Source organism: Neophocaena asiaeorientalis, unplaced genomic scaffold (genome assembly GCF_003031525.2).
Source record: "Neophocaena asiaeorientalis asiaeorientalis breed wild unplaced genomic scaffold, Neophocaena_asiaeorientalis_V1.1 scaffold825, whole genome shotgun sequence".
Classification (NCBI taxonomy): domain Eukaryota; kingdom Metazoa; phylum Chordata; class Mammalia; order Artiodactyla; family Phocoenidae; genus Neophocaena; species Neophocaena asiaeorientalis.
Window position 1 is genome coordinate 599,788 of NW_020173937.1, and position 17,974 is coordinate 617,761.

At 52.9% G+C, this 17,974-nt stretch overlaps 2 protein-coding genes across 2 annotated transcripts in view; one reads left to right on the plus strand and one right to left on the minus strand.

The window, feature by feature from the left end:
- Positions 1-2,620, plus strand: part of GRTP1 (growth hormone regulated TBC protein 1) — a 20,582-nt gene extending 17,962 nt beyond the window's left edge. The window contains exon 8 of the mRNA XM_024752644.1: positions 2,395-2,620. Coding sequence (XP_024608412.1) covers positions 2,395-2,484 — 90 coding nt within the window. The 3' untranslated portion in view covers positions 2,485-2,620. The remainder of the gene's footprint in view (positions 1-2,394) is intronic.
- Positions 2,621-3,780: 1,160 nt separating this feature from the next.
- Positions 3,781-17,974, minus strand: part of LAMP1 (lysosome associated membrane protein 1) — a 14,371-nt gene continuing 177 nt past the window's right edge. The window contains exons 2-10 of the mRNA XM_024752645.1: positions 17,577-17,922; positions 12,201-12,431; positions 10,140-10,356; positions 9,867-10,025; positions 6,411-6,595; positions 5,745-5,867; positions 5,149-5,215; positions 4,903-5,073; positions 3,781-4,698 (exon numbers count right to left, since the gene is read on the minus strand). Coding sequence (XP_024608413.1) covers positions 4,559-4,698; positions 4,903-5,073; positions 5,149-5,215; positions 5,745-5,867; positions 6,411-6,595; positions 9,867-10,025; positions 10,140-10,356; positions 12,201-12,431; positions 17,577-17,922 — 1,639 coding nt within the window. The 3' untranslated portion in view covers positions 3,781-4,558. The remainder of the gene's footprint in view (positions 4,699-4,902; positions 5,074-5,148; positions 5,216-5,744; positions 5,868-6,410; positions 6,596-9,866; positions 10,026-10,139; positions 10,357-12,200; positions 12,432-17,576; positions 17,923-17,974) is intronic.

Below are 17,974 nucleotides of genomic sequence, written 5' to 3' on the forward strand. Positions count from 1 at the left end.
AAAAAAAAAAAAATGGTGTTGATGAATCTAATGGCAGAGCAGGAATAAAGATGTAGACAGAGAGAATGGACTTGAGGACAAGGCAGGGGATGGGGAGGGGAAGCTGGGGCAAAGTGAGAGCGTGGCATGGACATATATATGCTACTAAATGTTAACCAGATAGCCAGTGGGAAGCAGCCGCAGAGCACAGGGAGATCAGCTCGGTGCTTTGCGACCACATGGAAGGGTGGGCTAGGGAGGGTGGGAGGGAGACGCAAGAGGAAGGGGATGTGGGGAGGTATGTGTGCATGCGGCTGATTCATTTGCTGTGCAGAGAGGCTAGCGCAGCATTGTGAAGCAGTTATACTCCAGTAAAGACATGTTAAAAAAAAAACAATTTTGTTAGATTGTATTGTGACTGCTGTCATATCAGCATCCTTTTAAGAAAAGACATCAAAATTGGTGAATTTTTGTGCAACCATTTTAATATTGAAGATGGAACGAAAAAAGCAACATTTTCAGCATATTATGCTTTATTATTTCAATAAAGGTAAAAACGCAACCAAAATGCAAGAAGATTTGTGCAGTATATGGAGAAGGTGCTGTGACTGCCGGAACGTGCCAAAAGTGGTTTGCCAAGTTTCGTGCTGGAGGTTTCTCGCTGGACGATGCTCCACAGTCGAGTAGACCAGTTGAAGTTGACAGCGATCAAATCGAGACATTAACTGTGAACAGTCAATGTTATACCACGTGGAAGATAGCAGACGTACTCAAATCTCCAAATCAAACGCAAATCATTTGAACCAGCTTGGTTATGTGAATCGCTTTGATGTTTGGGTTCCACATAAGTTAAGCGGAAAAAAAACCTTCTTGACCATATTTCCACATGCAATTCTCTGCAGAAACGTAATGAAAACGTTCCGTTTTTAAAACAAATTGTGATGGGCAATGAAAAGTGGATACTGTACAATAATGTGGAATGGAAGAGATTGTGGGGCAAGTGAAATGAACCATCACCAACCACTCAAAAGGCCAGTGTTCATCCAAAGAAGGTGATGCTGTGTATATAGTGGGATTGGAAGTCCTCTATTATGAGCTCCTTCCGGAAAACCAAACGATTAATTCCAACAAGTACTGCTCCCAGTGAGACCAACTGAAAGCAGCACTCGATGAGAAGCGTCCAGAATTAGTCAACAGAAAACAACACATAATCTTCCACCAGGATAATGCAAGACCGCATGTTTCTTTAATGACCAGGCAAAGGCTGTTACAGCTTGTTAGAGTTTGTAAGTTCTGATTCATCCTCGGTATTCACCAGATGTTGTATCTTCGGATTTCCATTTATTTTGGTCTTTACAAAATTCTCTTAATGGAAAAAAATTCAATTCCCTGAAAGACTGTAAGAGGCACCTGGGACAGTTCTTTGCTCAGAAAGGTAAAAGTTTGGGGATGACGGAATCATGAAGTTGCCTGGAAAATGGCAGAAGGTAGTGGAGCAAAAGGGCGAATACGTTGCTCAATAAAGTTCTTGGTGAAAATGAAAAACGTCTTTTATTTTTAAAAACCGAAGGCACTTTTTGGCCAACCCAATATGTGGGTTTTACCACAAAAACAAAGAAACACCAAAAGAATGAAAATTGGACAAGACGTTACCGAATTTTAATTCCAGGAGCTCAGAGCCTCAGACTTCAGAATCTGAGACATTTTATGGATTGGATTCAAAATTTTTAAAGTACTAAACGTGACCCAAGTGTAACGAAGCAAGACCCTGTGGGCCTTCCCAGGGCAGACCCCTCCCCCACCTCCTCTGCTGTGGCTCCTCCGAGGTACCCAGATAATGGTATCTCACGCACGTTTCCTGAGTTTTTCAGATGCTAAACCACCAAGGAGTGTTGCCCCCAGCCCCCTGAGGCGCCTGAGGATTGATAATGTGACCCTGTGACCTCACCGTCAACCAGATAACTGTGCAGAGCAGCTGATCACACATCCTGGGACCCCCTCCCCCATCTGGTCTTGAAAATGCTTTGCTGAAACCCTTCCGGGAGTTTGGGCCTTTTGGGGGCACGAGCCGCCCGTTCTGCTTGCTCGGCCCCGCAGTAAACCCTTCTCTGCTCCAAACTCCGGCCGCCCCACCGGGCTCCCCAGGCCCCTGCCCTCCTGGGGTGAAGGTCAAAGGGGCTGTGCGTTCCCAGCGCCGCGGCTGGCCGACTGGCCGCATGGGGAAGCCGCAGACTCTTCGGGCAGTGTCTGGGCTGATGGTTGAGTTATTGTCACTATCATCCTTACGGTTTTAAAAAGTGATGGAAACAGGTGACCTTCCTTCGCTCACTGACCAACGGGCCTCAGCCCAGCCTTTACCAGGGGCAGGAAGGGGAAACGCATTGCGGGATCTAAACTAATCCCTTTCTGTTCCAGAAAATCTTCTCGGAGCCTGGGAGCCTGTCCCGGGCCAGCATCGCCAGGCTGAGGGAGCGTTGCCGGGCCCAGCTGCTGGCGCAGGGCTGACCAGCCTTCAGGGCATCGGGCCGCCACCCTCCACACTCCAGCCGGGAGCAATTTGTCATTCTGTAACGTAGCTCTTCAAGTCTAGCTCTTCGTGTTTCTAAATATATATTTTTACCTGAGACACTGATAATATACACGTGACGTGTGCGGTTGTTTATTCCGTCGGCACCTGTCAGTCCGTCGGCTCACCAGCCACTGAAAACTAACCCCTAGCAGTGACTTCTGCATCAGTGTCACTGGTGCCGGTACTTACCGTCCTTCCTGCAGGAGAGCAGTGGCCTCCAGGGGAGGTTTGCGCACGTGACCTCGCTGTAGAAGGTAAGTTTTTCCAATGATTTTTTTTAATTATCGTGTTACGTGAAGAATAAACCAGATGTATGCGTGTAAGATTTAAGGCCTGCAAGTCAGATCTGGGCTGCGTCATCCCGGACCCCTGGAGGGAGAAGATGCCCCCAGCGAAACCCCTCCGCTCAGGGCTGCAGGCCCTGAACCTCCACCCTGGCCCCGCCTCCCTCCCTCTGGAGGCTCTACCTCTGGCTGAGAAACCCACAGCCCGGGCAGGCTGTCCTGCACAGGACACACGGGGACAGGTGGGCTTTTCCTGGAAGGAACCACACGACGGGTTCCCCTCCGTGGGAGCTCACCAGCAGCACTGCTAGGGCCTGGGGCGCATCACTGCCCGGGGCTCCACGAAGGCAGATGCACCACCTCCACGCTGGGTTTAACTTAACGCGTTCCTACCGTATGTGATGCCACAATCCCACCCCGCCTGCCAAGACGTGACCCTGCGGGACGGGCCGGCTGCTGGTCTCTCCGGGCTCAGGCCTGTACCACCCACACCGCAGAGAAGCGGAGATGGACACGCAGGACGATGACGCAGCTCACGCCACTTGCGGCTGGGCTGCTGCTGGGCGGCCGCGTCCTACCCCACCTCAGCGTCCCTCACGGGCCCTGCTCCGCTGAGCCTGGTCTCAAGGGACGGCTGCACAGTACAGGCCGCACGAGGCCACCCGCAGGCAGGCTGCGCTCGGCCTCAGCAAGGCCTGTGGGTCCTCCGAGGGCGCGGGTCTCTTCTAACTGGGGCCCCAGCTCCCCCTCGGCGGCCGCTGACCCGGGGGAACAGGTAAGGGCCTATCTTCCATGGGGTGATCTGTCCCCTGAGCCACCGAAGACTGGCCTTTCCTCAAGTTGCCACCCAGAGGACCAGCCACACGGCAGCCCCCCAGGCACACCCTGCCCACCGCACGCCCATCGTGACCTCTCGCCGGGAGCTGACGAAAGCATGAGGCCCAGACAGACAAACAAACAGACATTTTATTAGCATCGTTACGGCAACGCGTCCCAGGAGGGTACGGTCCTCAGCACACAGCCCACCGAGCTGCAAGCGATGAATCAGAGTGAAACGCTTATTGTACACAGTGCAGACAAAGGATCACCCCAAACCTCCAACAGAAGACGGAAAATCACTCCACAAGAAAGTAAACGCCCACTTTTCTGTCTTAAGAAGTGCCAGCTCTGAGTGGCAGCGCTAAGAAGTGCCAGCTCTGCGTGGCAGCGCGTGGGAAGCCCGGGACCCGGCGCCCGCGAGCCCTGATGCTCCTTCTTACGCCTGCCCTGCGATCCTCGTTCCTACTCATTTCTTCGTGTCAGGCTCACAGCCACCAGCCTTCCTCAAAGCATTAAGACCAGAGACTCTCCCTTTGTAAGGCTTACGTCTGAGTAAAGAGTGAAGACACCAAACACCGGACTCTTAAAAAGCCAAATGACAGCGGAGCCAGTGCCCCTTTAGAAAACTCTCTTACCCCCCACCCCCCTTAGAGTCCTACTTTGGTAAATATTAACGTTTAACCAGTCAGCAAAATATTTAACCCAGTTAGCAAAATTAACACCGTCATTTCCATAGTTACTCTTTTGTGCATAGTAAATGTGGCCGGATGAGCTTCACACTGGACGAAGCAGATTTGAAAACCAGTTTGCAAGGAAGGGTGCCCCCTTGGCAGCAACCTGAGCCCAGGGAAGGGCCCGAGGCTGCGCAGCTGCTGCTGGCCCGCGGCGGGCGCGGGTGGCCGGCCGGCTAGATGGTCTGGTAGCCGGCGTGGCTCCTCTTCCGGCCGATGAGGTAGGCGATGAGGACGACGAGGACCAGCGCTGCCAGGGCACCGCCCACGGCCACGGGGACCAGCATGCTGCGTGCGTCCCGCTGGCACTCCTCCACTGTGGAGACACACGGCCCAGCTGCCCACACGCTCCCGCGCGGAAGGCTCTCACCAGCCCTCTGCTCAAAGGGCGGCGTGAGCACACCCGCAGGCGGGCTGGAGCGCGCAGAGGCCAGGTGGCGCAGGCAGCAGAACTGGCGCTAACATCTCAGACTTGAAAGGGGTCCCCCAGCCGTCAGCTACCACGCCCTCGCCTACTCACCAGGCCCAAACCTGTCCCCGTCCACGTGGAACGCCTGGACCCACACTCTGAATATGTTGAGGAAGAACGCCTCGGTGACCTGCACGCGCTCCTCGGCGTTGCACTTGTAGGAGTTCCCGGCGGCGGCCTGCAGCGCCCTCAGCGAGTTGTTGGTGGCCCAGAAGGTGGGCTCTGCAAAGGCAGCAGGGGTGAGTGCCTTGGGGCACCCGCATAGGCATGCTGGTCGGGGGGCGGGTGCGGTCTTACCTCTGGCATCGGGCAGAGTCATATTAAGCTGGACTTCCTGCAGGAAAACCCGGCTGGAACTTGCATTCTACGGAGAAGACGACAATCAGTCACCGTCAGGCCTGGGGAGGTGGGGGGGCTGGTGATAAAGGTGGCCTCCCGCGCCCGTAGCTTCAGAAGGAAACTGCAGAGCGCCCAGCCCATAAAAGGCAGCCTGTCGTCTCGGGAACAAGAATCCTGATCAGCTCCTTAGAGACCTTGTTACAGAATCAGACTCTGATAAGATGCGGACTGAAGGAGCTACGTTCCAGAAAAGTCAACATCTAACTTCCTAGGGAAATTGAACTTCATCAGGAGAAACCCAGCAGCTCACCTGCAGAGTGTACCACGAACACCCACCAGGGGCTCTTCCCTCACTCCTTTGCTAACCGCACACGCGGCCCTTCCCAGGCAGGCATGAAGAGCAGAGGGCACAGAGACGCCGCCCCCAGGATGGGCGGAGGACAGCACCTGAGGCCCCGGGTCGCCCCTGCCCCGTCTGCGGGATAAGCGCAAGGCGTCTGCTGACAGACGCGGGTGGGGCCGAGGGTCCAGGAGGCAGGCCGGGGGGCCCTCACCATCGCAAACTGCAGCACCAGGAGCAGGTTCCCGCTGCGGAGCGCCAGGGTCACCAGCTGGGCTGTGCAGCTCCCCCCGAAGGTGGTCTTGTTGGGGTCGATGTTGAACTCTCTGGTCACCGTCTAGTTAGAAGAGCCAAGAGGTCGGCTTCCCCTCCCCCCGGGCCTGCGCTCCTGAGGGGACACGGGCAGCCCCGAAGCAGCGGCTCCAAAGCCACGTTCACGTGAACCAAACCCAGAAGGAAACATGACAAGTTCCCACGGGCAGAGTGCGGATGCCAGACGGTCCTCCTGGTACTGCCGGCTGCTTTCACGTCCCTGCAGCAGCAGGCGTCCCGTCTCCATCCCCAGACTCTCGCCCTCAGGGAGAAACGTCATCTCAAGGGAAGAGCAGAAAGACAGCCCAAGTGTCCGAGCAGTAAAGCGTCCAAGAAAATCCCACCACCTCCCAGGCCAGCACACCCGTCCTGTGGTGGCAACACACTCGAGGCTTTGGGGCCGCACGACAGCCTGGGTCGGGAGACTCAACCCTGCCGTTGCACATACAGTGGCCCAGGTGGGACGGGGGTCCAGCTGAGCAGCTCAGGACACGCAGCACCCGCGACCCACCCCGGGACGCCCGGTCCGCAAGGCTTAGGGCGGGGAGGAGGGCTCCGGCCGGCCTACCGTGTTGCCCCTTGTCCTGTAGGTGATGTTCAGCTGCAGTCCCATGCTGGCCAGCAGGCAGGTCCCGTTGGTGCCACTCACGTTGTACTTGGACACCGAGGGGCTCTCGGGCGCCGGAGTGGGCGAGGGCCGGGGTGGCGCCGTCGGGGTGGGCGGCGAGGGCCCGTCTTGCTCGCAGTGCGTCTCTGTGGGGACGGTGGGGTGAGTCGTGCCGCCGCCTCAGGACCTCCCGGAACCCTGGACCCCGAGCCCACCCTGGGCGCCAGCTGACGTTCTCAAGGGCCCCCGCCCCACAGAACACAACCTCCAGGCCTCCAGGCAGACGCGGGCTAACTAACGCTGCTCTGGAACCCTGGACGGGAGCAGGTCACCTCGGCGACGCTCGACCTGGCCCCTCGTCTGCAAGGACACCCTCCCTTGCAGGACAAACCTTCCCCCCGTGAGGTCAGAACAAAACCTCAACTCCCTCCCGTGCTTTGGGGACCCAGGCCACTTGCAACGGCAACAATTCACATATACGTTCTCCGAGCTCCTGTGCCAGGCGCTGGGCTGGAAACGGTCCCAGAGACGGCAGCAGAGCGGCCCCAAGTGCCTGGCCTCCGCGGGGACGGACACCGGACACACACACCATCGCCAGCCCGGACCATCGGCGTGGTGCCCCCAGGAGAATGACAGCGGCCCCGGGAAGGACGGGCACCAGACGGCCCTACTGGTCAAGGATGGAGCCAAGTCTCCGTGCCCGGGGTCAGCCAACTGCTGTGGGCGCTCACCCAGGGCGGGCGGAGGGCCCAGCGAGGGGGCGAGTGGGAGCCCAGTGGCAAGAGACACAATCAGGAGATGCGGGCGGCCCCTCCCCGACAGGGGAGGGCACAGGGCGCCCCCGGAGGACACACTGAAGGTGTGCATACGACCCCGTCCCTCAGAATCTGACCCACCATGACTGCTTACGACAAAAATTTATATTCAAAATCAAAGCTGACTGAGGCAAAAGCTGAAAAGTAACTGTACATGTTCCACAGGGGCTGACGGGCCAGACACGCCTTCTCTGAAGGTTAGCGAATGTCCCGAACCCCAGGGCATCCGGCACCCCCAACCCAGGCTCTTCTTTTGTTTTTGTTTTTTTTTTGTGTGGTACGCGGGCCTCTCACTGTTGTGGCCTCTCCCGTTGCGGAGCACAGGCTCTGGATCCGCAGGCTCAGCGGCCATGGCTCATGGGCCCAGCCGCTCCGTGGCATGTGGGATCTTCCCGGACCGGGGCACGAACACGTGTCCCCTGCATCGGCAGGCGGACTCTCAACCACTGCGCCACCAGGGAAGCCCAAGGCTCTTCCTTTTACCACTTTGTTTCCGTGGACAGTAGGCAAGCTTAGCACTAATGGTCATACACGATCTCCATCCAACTCCGACCCTTCCCACGGGTCTCCTAGGCCAAGCCACGGAAGCCCGCCCAAACCCCCAGGGTGGGAGCCGCTCGGGAAGCGGCTGGAACCCGTCCACCAGCAGAAGCTCAAGTCCAGCTTGCACTCCTTTCCAGCTGCGGACTCCACGTCCACCCCAGAGGACCGGGACACGGGTAACTCAGCCCACCCTGAGGGTCACCTTGCCCCGCCGGCCTTCACACAACTTGTAGAGGAAAGTGCATTATTCTAGAGAAGAAAGAGGGCAAAAAAGGGAAACAAAACCCAAGCTCTGGGAGGTGGGCTCAGCTGGGTGAGCACCCCCGAGATGCCTGGCCCCAGGGGCCCCGGCTGGCACTGCTGCCTTCCTCCTGGAGCTAAGCTGCAGGTAGACGCTGGGACACCGGTGCTTTTAAAAGCAGTTTTATCACTTACTTATCAATTGTCACAGGACACAAATGACTAAATGCACAAACCACGTTAAGACAAATGAAGAGAACAGGCCAGTCTCCAAGTCCTTGTCTACCCGACCACTGAGCCATTGTAACGTGTGACCTGCTGTCTCCACGAAGCTCTTACTAACCGCCAGTCAGAAAACCTCAGGAGTTTAGAATGTGTGTGGGTGACAGCCCTCTCCCTTCTACCTGTGTTAACCAGCCTGACACCTACGGCAGATACCAAAGTCCCTCCCACAGGGACGTGCGTTCTCCCCCGGGGAGGCCTCTGGGAGGCGGGGAGCCCAGGGGTGGTGGCAGGGGAGGAGGGGGAGGGGCGGGGCTGCGCACTTCCCAGTGCCCTTCTCACAGCTCTCAGAAGCTCGTGTACCCCGAAGGCCCCTGCTGGCCTCCCGGCAGCTGCAGATACTCAGATAAACCTGCACGTTGCACTGACGAAGTTTCAAGTGGAAAGAGACGTTCTAGCACGGCCTGCACCTGAGCTAGACTGGGAGTGAGACTCAAGGTTCCCAAGGAATGAAAACGTTAGTAAGGCCAAACTGGGCAGGAGGTGAGACGTGTGATAAACTTCACTGAAAAGCAATTTCTGTTTTGAACTTCTAACTCTCTCAGAAGAGCTGACAAGAATCCACACATCAAACATGAAAGACGGAAAGATGAATGCACGTCAATACTGTGGCGGGCACGGGGCTAGCATCCGATCCTGCCGGACACGGGGGCTGTAGCGCCTGTCCCAACCTGGCTCTGCCATGTGAGAGTGAGAGAGCAGCCACAGGAATGGGTGAGCGAGTGGTCACGGCTGTGTCCCAATAAAATGTTGCTTATGATCAGTAAAACTTCATTTTATATCATTTTCATGTGTTGTGAAACGTTATTTTTTAACGTTCATCTATAAGCAAAAACACCATTTTTAGTTGTTGGCTGTACAGAGCCCAGAGGCCCTTGCCAGCCCAGGGCTGCAGCTGGCCGCGTGGAGGGCGGTGGGGTCAGCAGGCACCCCAGCTGCTTCCGAGCCACCAGGGAAGGCCACGGGGCAAGGCTTAAACACAGAGAACGACAGTGGGAACACCTCCCTCCCCCTAAGGAAATGACAGTGAGCTGCCAGGCAGGATGTGGAGAACCGCAGTCAGGAAAACGACACCCTCTACCACAGACTCCGGCCGGCACCCAGAGAAGCACTCGGCAGGAGCTTCCTGCGAGTCCTCACACCCTCCGCAGACAGGTGAGCATCCTCACTTCGCAGGTGAGGAAACAAGCTGTCGACTACCTCACCTGAGACCACTGGGTCTGGTGGGTGCACCCCTGAAAGGCCCCCCTGGTCGCTCCCACCCCTGCCCCCGGCCTGCCCAAGCTGGACTGAGGTTAGGTGAGGTCTCTGTGTAGAGACAGCGGCTTGAGCTGAAGGAGAGCCTACAACCCTGACCCCATTAGCTCTGTAACAAGGGAAGAGAGAGGGTTTGAACTGCTTTGCCCCTTTAGCCTGTTTTAATCCACCCTCACCGAAAGAGGTAACCTTCTCTGAAGACCGAGGGGCAGGGGCAGCTCTCCGAGGACGCGCAGGTCTCCCCGGGCACCCACGGGGGCTGGGCCGGGGTGGTCCTCACCCTCCCTGCTGAAGTTGCCGTTGGAGAGGTAGGCCTGAATGGTGGCGTCACGGAGCGTGAGGGTCACGTTGTGCAGGCTGATCTGCTTGCCGCTCACACACCTGTACTTTTTATTTATGTCTGCCTTGATGTCGGTTACGGATTCCACAGTCTTGGTTTCTACACGAAAAAAAAAAAATCGATCTTTAACTCCTGGAAGTGCTTAGAAGCAATTTTAGATACTCCCCCGACCCAGTTTTTTCCACCCCATAATTGGTCCATATTGGTTCTTACCCTTGGAGCTCGAATCGGGGAAAATCCCTGTATCTGACAAGTTATAAACAAAACGCATCAGCTGGACACTGTAACGTGTTGCATTTCTTGTGAAATTGAGGGTCAGCGTATGGCCTCTTCCAAAAGCGATCACGAGACTGGAGTCAGAAGCATTTCCTTTGCCACAAGAGCTGCTATTTAATACTTCTGCACTGGCCGGCAGCTCAAAGGTCACGTTCTGGAACAAACATGATGACAGTGGAACACAATTAGGGTGCAGGTTACTAAAGGGGTTCAGAAACACCAAAGATCTGACACATGCCCCGACCCCAGCTCCATCTCAGATGTCACTATTAATGCATTCATTTTCAATAAAAACGAAAAACATGAAAGTCAGTATTACATATCAAGTAATAGACCAGAAAGTAACTCAAGTGCAAGGCAAGGGTGACCTAATTACTCACTAATTTAAAACTGTTCTTCATTAATATGATTTTCATTTACAAGAGAAGTAAAACTACAGTTATCTCAGTAAAGTGAAATAATTCACGCTGGGCTTCAGGATGAGCTGATATCTTTATCTGAAAAAAGCCATTACCTCATGTTTGCCATAGAAAAGTGTATTTAAAGAATATGTCTCTCTAAACAAAGAGAAGAGGGAGTTTACTGCAGAATTGTCTGAATTAACTATTATAAGCAAAACAAACAACTACAAAACCACCAAAGCTCATCTCGATGAACCGGACTGGGTGAAGGACCCGTGGGAAGCTGTCCTAGCACTGTCCTGATGAACAGACCATGCCTGTGACAAAGACACACTGTGAAGTGGGAAGGCACATTACAAACGGATGTTCCCATTTGTGTACGCGATTAGTATATAATGAAACAATGTTTTAAAAAATCCAAACAAAAAGAAGTGAAGTAGAAATTAGAATAAAAGGTGCCTAGGGGACTTCCCTGGTGGTCCAGTGGTTAAAGACTTCGCCTTCCAATGCAGGGAGTGCGGGTTCAATCCCTGGTTGGGAAGCTAAGATCCCACATGCCTTGTGGCCAAGAAACCAAAACATAAAACAGAAGCAATACTGTAACAAATTCAATAAAGACTTTAAAAATGGTCCACGTTAAAAAAAAAAATTTAAAAAAAATTTAAAAATAAATAAAAGGTGCTTGGACAAGTCTTTACAACTGGAGACATTTCTGTGGAATGAAGTTTTTTCCCTGCTTTCTCCTGTTCCGATAGAGACCACATTTATATCAAGACAGGGCCAATGAACTGAGGAGGCCAGGCAGCCGTCATGTCCAGAAGCTCTGAAGAAGCCACTCGTCCTCCCAGCGGCCCTGGGCCCCCACTGCCCTCCAAGTGCCGGAAAACAGATACGGTGCCTTGGATGTGGAGATGGGTAAGGAAAAACACTGCTTCAACAAAGCACTGAAAACAAAATATAAGAGTATGTTTACAAGAACAAATATTAAATGGAAAGAGAAAGTGAGAAGTCCACTAACAGGTAATTCACGGAGGAAGACTTAACAAAGAAATGCTGCTTATTTGTTAGGGATCTGGTAAATGCAAAAAGCCTTTCTCATCCTGCAGAGGCGCAAAGCTGTTTTAACAAAACCAAAAGGGACATTCTAATCAAACGAGTAGAGGGGCACTGCACCTCGAGCACCTGTTTACACACGATTCTTGGAGCATAACAGTTTACCTATAGCAGATTCAACAGATCAAAAAAGCTATATTCACAGAGCTGTACACCGGGCACAAAAAGAATATAAGGAACTTAGTTACAGGGGATGGGTTAGTAAATTAGCGTGATTAGCATAATGAAGTACTACGTTGTGATTACAAAAGATAATCAGGAAGAAAACTGGAAAAATGCTCACAATAAAAGAGTGAGCATGAAACGGTTCGTATAATATGACTGCATCCTCAGCATATACAATGCATAGACTATTACGGGTACTAACAGCCTGTGAGACACAGCACGTGTAACATACAAGAAACACACACACGTGTAAGACTGTCAAGGCAGGTTAAATGATCACACACACAAGCAAGGCATGAAGGGCCCTGGTGTTTCCTACCTTAGAACCGTTCTGGGTGTCATAGCTGATCAGGAAGGCAGCAGAGAAGTCGGCCATGATACAAGCTGTCCCGTTGCCATCTTTCACCACAAACACAGCTGACGCACCATGCACGAGGCCTGCTAACTCCAGGAAAGACAGAAATGACCAAACCCCTTTTAGAAAATGTTGGTTGTCTACAGCTGCGGCAATACAGTTGTTACTAGGAAAGCTACTTAAATCGCTGAAGAACTAGACACACAGGTCCCGCAGGTGGGGCTCAGCTGGGCTTCTGTCCCTCCTGGAGACTGGTCTGAAAACGTTCTCTCTAAACCCATCCCATCAGTTTGCCAACCCGTCATTAGCTCTTCAATGCTTTTCTTCAAAATACGTGCCGGGAAGTCACAGGCCAACTTCTGAGCCACCCCGGACCCAGGCTGCCCACGCTTGTTCCTCAGAGGATCTCGGGGACGCGGGGTGGAGTCCTGAGGGCAGGACTCCACATAAACTAAATGCTGACCTTCTACAGAAACCCCGTGGACCCAAATCGCTACTTAATACGAGTCGGCTCTGCTCTTGCCTCTCGTGGACTGGCGACGTGGCAAGAAAAGCCGCAGACCCGAAGATCAGAGCTCTTTGCGCGTATCCAGAAGGTCCTCAAAATACAGTAATTCCACTGGACCTGGACTTGGCTGTGTGACCTTAGAACACCACTACGCCTCTGTAGGTATAGCCGCCAAGTGCCTGAGGGAAGGGGCGGAAGGCAGCTGTCACAGGTCCTCCAACCTGGAGTGGCCACCACTGAGCTAGTTCTCAGGGCCAGGGCCACACCCCAAAACCCCGAGCAAGCAGCTTAGCAGCAAATGCGCTCCCATCTGAGTCAGCCACACACCTTAGCACAGGGTTCTTTCACAGACGGCAGGTGTCCTGACCATCCTAAAGCCAAGCAGCCACCAACCGGCACCGGGCACTGCCACACTCCCAGGAACACACCTCCTTGTTTCTGCAGCTAAGATCCCTGCACGCCCTTCATCAAGCAGCGGCACGTCTGGCTATGACGGCTCTAAGGGTACATGTGACCCAGGCAGCATGCTCCCAGGACAGCCAACTAGCTTTCATTCTGAAGTCCAGTGAACCCAGTTCACTTCACCCTTGGGACCGTCACCAAATAAAACCTTCAGAGCAACTACTACTTAAGCCTAAAGCGAACAGTATAGACAGAAACCCTGCATACCCTCCTGTAAGCCTCAGGTAAAGGAAATACCAAAATCTGTGTTCATAAAGAAAAACTGCTACAAATGAAGCAAACTAGGGCAGACAAGAAAAATGTTGTCTGTTGTGCTTCGCAAATTTTAACCTCCGCCCACCCCCCGAATACTGCGGCAAGATTCCACTAAAGTCATTTCCAATGAATGAACGTTCCTTTTAAAAACCTAGAGAAAATCCCACAACTCATTTTTGACACAGTGAAGTTTTTTTTTCTTTATTAATTAATTTTTATTTTTTTGGCTGCGTTGTGTCTTCGTTGCTGCGCGCAGGCTTTCTCTAGTTGTGGCGAGCGGGGGCTACTCTTGGTTGTGGTGCGCGGGCTTCTCATCACGGTGGCTTCTCTTGTTGCGGAGCACAGGCTCTAGGCGTGTGGGTTTCAGTAGTTGTGGCTCATGGGCTCAGTAGTTGTGGTGCATGGGCTTAGTTGCTCCGCGGCACGTGGGATCTTCCCAGACCAGGGCTCGAACCTGTGTCCCCTGCACTGGCAGGGGGATTCTTAACCACTGCGCCACCAGGGAAGCCCTACAGTGAAGGTTTTTAAAGACATGTCTCCGAGAGCGACAGAGTAAGTACACAAGAGCTATAGAGATGCCAGCCAGGCAAACGCAGGTTCAGCAGCAGAAGCAAAAGCCTGGGCGCTGAGGCCAGAGAAACACCGGACACCAACCAGCTCACAGTGCACATGGGCGCCCCCAAGCCTGAGCTGCCCTCAACGGCCCGGGCGCTGGAGCCACAGGCTGTCACACGTGCCACAGCACAGCAGGTCAGGTGGCCACCTCCCACAAGGGCCCGCACAGGCCAGCTCCTACCAATTCACCCTCCTATAAAATAGGTCCCTAAGTCACCAAAAAACGTTCTACTGACTCAAAGCACTTAACTAGAAAACACTTCATAAATAACTTTTCAGTCAATTTTTTCATTTAGTAAACATGCTGAAGGTCTGAGCTTTCAAAGGACAACAAACTAGTATTACTAAAACAAACTTAAAGTAAGCATCAAGGATTTATCTGGCAGTCCAGTGGTTAGGACTCTGCGCTTCCACTGCAGGGGGCACGGGTTCAATCCCTAGTCGGGGAACCAAGATCCCACATGCCGAAAGGCGTGGCCAAAAAAACCCCAGAAACACAAAACAAACAGCATCGGCAGCACTAGAGGCCCCCAAATTTTCCACTATTAAAACAAGAAACCAGAGCCAGTTTTGGTCACGAGAAAAACGTCTACAAGAGCGTTACAGCAAAACACTGTAAGAGAAACACATAACGAGAAAAACGTCTACAAGAGCATTACAGCAAAAAAACGGTAAGAGAAACACGCATGCTAAGAGTCAGAAATTAGTGTTTAACTCTATAAAAGACAACCTCCATCTCAAATCAGCTAGGATGTGTGCAGTAATCTGAGAGGTGTCCCTCCTGAAAGCCAGAACCCGCACCACCACCGGGAGCTGCTCCCCTTCGGCACGGGCGCCAGACTCACGCCAACCTCTCTCCAGGGGTCCCGCAGAGGAACCAGTGGCTTATTCCTTCAAAACACTCCCACCTGGAGACACTCCAGTCTCTAAAACAGGTGCAGCTGTGGGAGCACGCCTGCCTGAGATGAGAGATCTCAGTCTCCGACAGACTCCATCACTGACTGACTGTGACCCCGGGCCCAGAGGAAGCACCACGTCCCTCGGTTTAGGCACCTGTGAGACGGAAATGAACACCAAGGGAGCCAAAGCAAGGGGAGCGCTGGGTACAAGGCATCAGCCTGCTTTCAGTGTTAGCTGTTACTATCGACGCGTTCAGTGCCACACGGCCCTCATCTATTGTTGAATCCTTGGTACCTGACACAAACCGTCAAATAAGCGCTTCATTTAACTAGCACCTGTAGCGCACCTTGCAGGTAACTATAAACTATGGTGACAACTTTAATAGGCGGACACTATGACGACTTCCTTTCACAGATGTGGAGTCCAAAGCACAAAGTTAACTACTGTGCTCGAGGTCACACAGCTAGTGATGGTGCAGAGCCAGATCTGGAACTGGGTCTGCTGACTCACAGCACGTGCCCGCCGAGCTTGCCATGGGCCGGTGGCACAGTGAGGTCCACACCTGAACCACACTTTCTCTCCAGCACTTGGTAAGCAAGTGAATATGCTTCAAATTACGACACACTCACTTCCATGTGAAAGAAACTGCCATCTAGAGGAACAAGTCAATACATTCTTTGCTCAACTGTTTAAGAGAAATCACTTTCTAATTTCTCTTGGCTCGATTTTCTTGAACCCAGGATTTTTATTCTTCTTAAGCAGTGATACATAATCACCTGTGAAAATGTAAAGGAAATAAAGAAAGACCAAGGCTCCATCCCAGACACGGAGTCACAGACTCTAGAGAGCAGAATGTACGTTTCTGAACAGCGAATGTGCATATTCAGTTAGGGACCACTGGACATCTCTTCCTGTACGTGCTGAGCACTTACTGTATGTGACGTACGAGGTAGGCTGTAACATAAGGAAGACACAGGTGTGAAAACAATCACAACACAGCAGAACCAATGCTCCAGTAGAAGCGTGTGCTGTACATGCACACAGTCAAGTCTTCCAGACGCAGAGAGGAGAAAGGACTAATACAGCCTGGGATGGATCTAACAATATAAATTCAAAATTATGGACCCAAAACATTTGACCTCAAATCTAGTGAAAAATTAGGTCGCCAACCTGGGCAACTGGCAAACTCCCACAAGCAAGGGTAACATTAATCAGTATACAACGTTTTTTCAAACTTCCGAAGCAACAGTTCTTCATTCGGAAAGGGGAAGGAGGTCATCCCGGTGACATCAACAGTCAAGAGCTCCGTTATGCAACATACTTAATCATATGTATCAAGAAGTTTCAGTTCACACTTGTCTATGCTTTCTACCAAGTATTAAAACACAACGGAAATTTTACTTTCTAATTATCAAAGCAGGATGAATTTGTGACTCAGAAGTTTGAAATATTTTTAGAAAAGATGCTTTTCGGTGAAACTGTGCATTAAAATAGACATTATTTTAAACAGACCTAAATACAGGCTCTTAACAGAACTTTTTAAAAGTTGGATTTTTAACTGAACATAAAACTTAAAAGATATGATGGAATGTACACTAAAAACCTAATTATGGGAACTCCCTGGCGGTCCAGTGGTTAGGACTCCGCACTTTCACTGCTGGGGGCCCAGGTTCAATCCCTGATCGGGGAACTAAGATCCTGCAAGCCTCGTGGCATGGCCATAAAAAAAAGAGAAAAAGCTAATTGCATGCATACTCCAAGCTATCAATGTAGAGAAGTATGGATTCTTCTCTTCATTCAGGTGAGTTTTTAAAACATGAAACAAAATGGGCAGTTCTAATGCACGCGAGCTCTTCTAATAAAGAACAATGAGCCGCCCTGACACGACAAGGCTTGTCCCAGCAGGCCCTCTCAAAACTCATGACACCTGCGGGGGAGAGCAACGGGTCTGCGGCTGGGATAAGAGCACCCACCCCCGCACGGGTCCTGCAGCTCTAAGAACTCATTTTATGCAACAGGCAAAACAAAATCCTGAAACCAAAATTCATTCTGTCACAATAAAAGAACTTCAGCGTAGATATTTCGAGAATTCTCGGCAGGTACTTGGGAGACTGCTTCTGTGTCTGCTGAACTCAAGGGAGCGCCCACCAGTGAGCTCCGGTACCTCTTTTTAGTTCCTGGCACTTTAATCTTCCCGTATCATGGGGACCAGGTGAGAAAGTGCCGCAGAGAGAGCTCCCAGTAGCCATAAAAATCAAACCACGCAGTGATTCTTGTTTAAGTCAGCACAATTCCTTTCTCCTTAGGACAGATAAATGACAGCAAAATTCCTCAATGGATAAAACACCGGCGCCCACGGGCAGCTCCCGAGTTCCGTGGGCCCAGCGCACACACGCGCACACACACACACACACACACACACAAGAGGCAGCGCTCCTGACGACTCACTAGAAATGGAGACGACCCCTGCGAGGCCAGGCCTAGCCCCCCCTCTCCTTCTGTCCACTGTGGGCTCCCCGAAACTCTCAAGGGCAACTTTAAGTCATTATAACGTAATTAAAATTCACAACGACATAAACACACGCGTCAGCGCTCTGTGCCATGCTGCTGGGGGCGAAGGTTAAAAGCCCGAAGGACGAACTCTCAAGGCCGGGGTCGCCGCCCGCCCTATTCTCCTGCGCGGACATCCGCGTCGGGCGCAAACCGAGTCCCATGCGGTCCCGCGTCTCCGGCTGCAGCCGCACGCAGCCCTCCGGGGCCACCCGGGCCCCCAAATAAGGGCGCGAACCACGCCGCTCAGAAACCACCAAGTCACTGCCGACTGACCCCACAACCCGAGGTCTGGGACCCGAGGGCCGCGCCGGGCCCTCCCTCCGTCGTCCACTTCTGGGCACCTGGACCGACCCCTCCCCCCGCAGCCGCCTCGGCCGGTGCGGGACGACTCGCCTGGAGTCCCCGGGCCCGGCCCGACCCCAGCCCCGCAGCTCCCGGCCCCCGA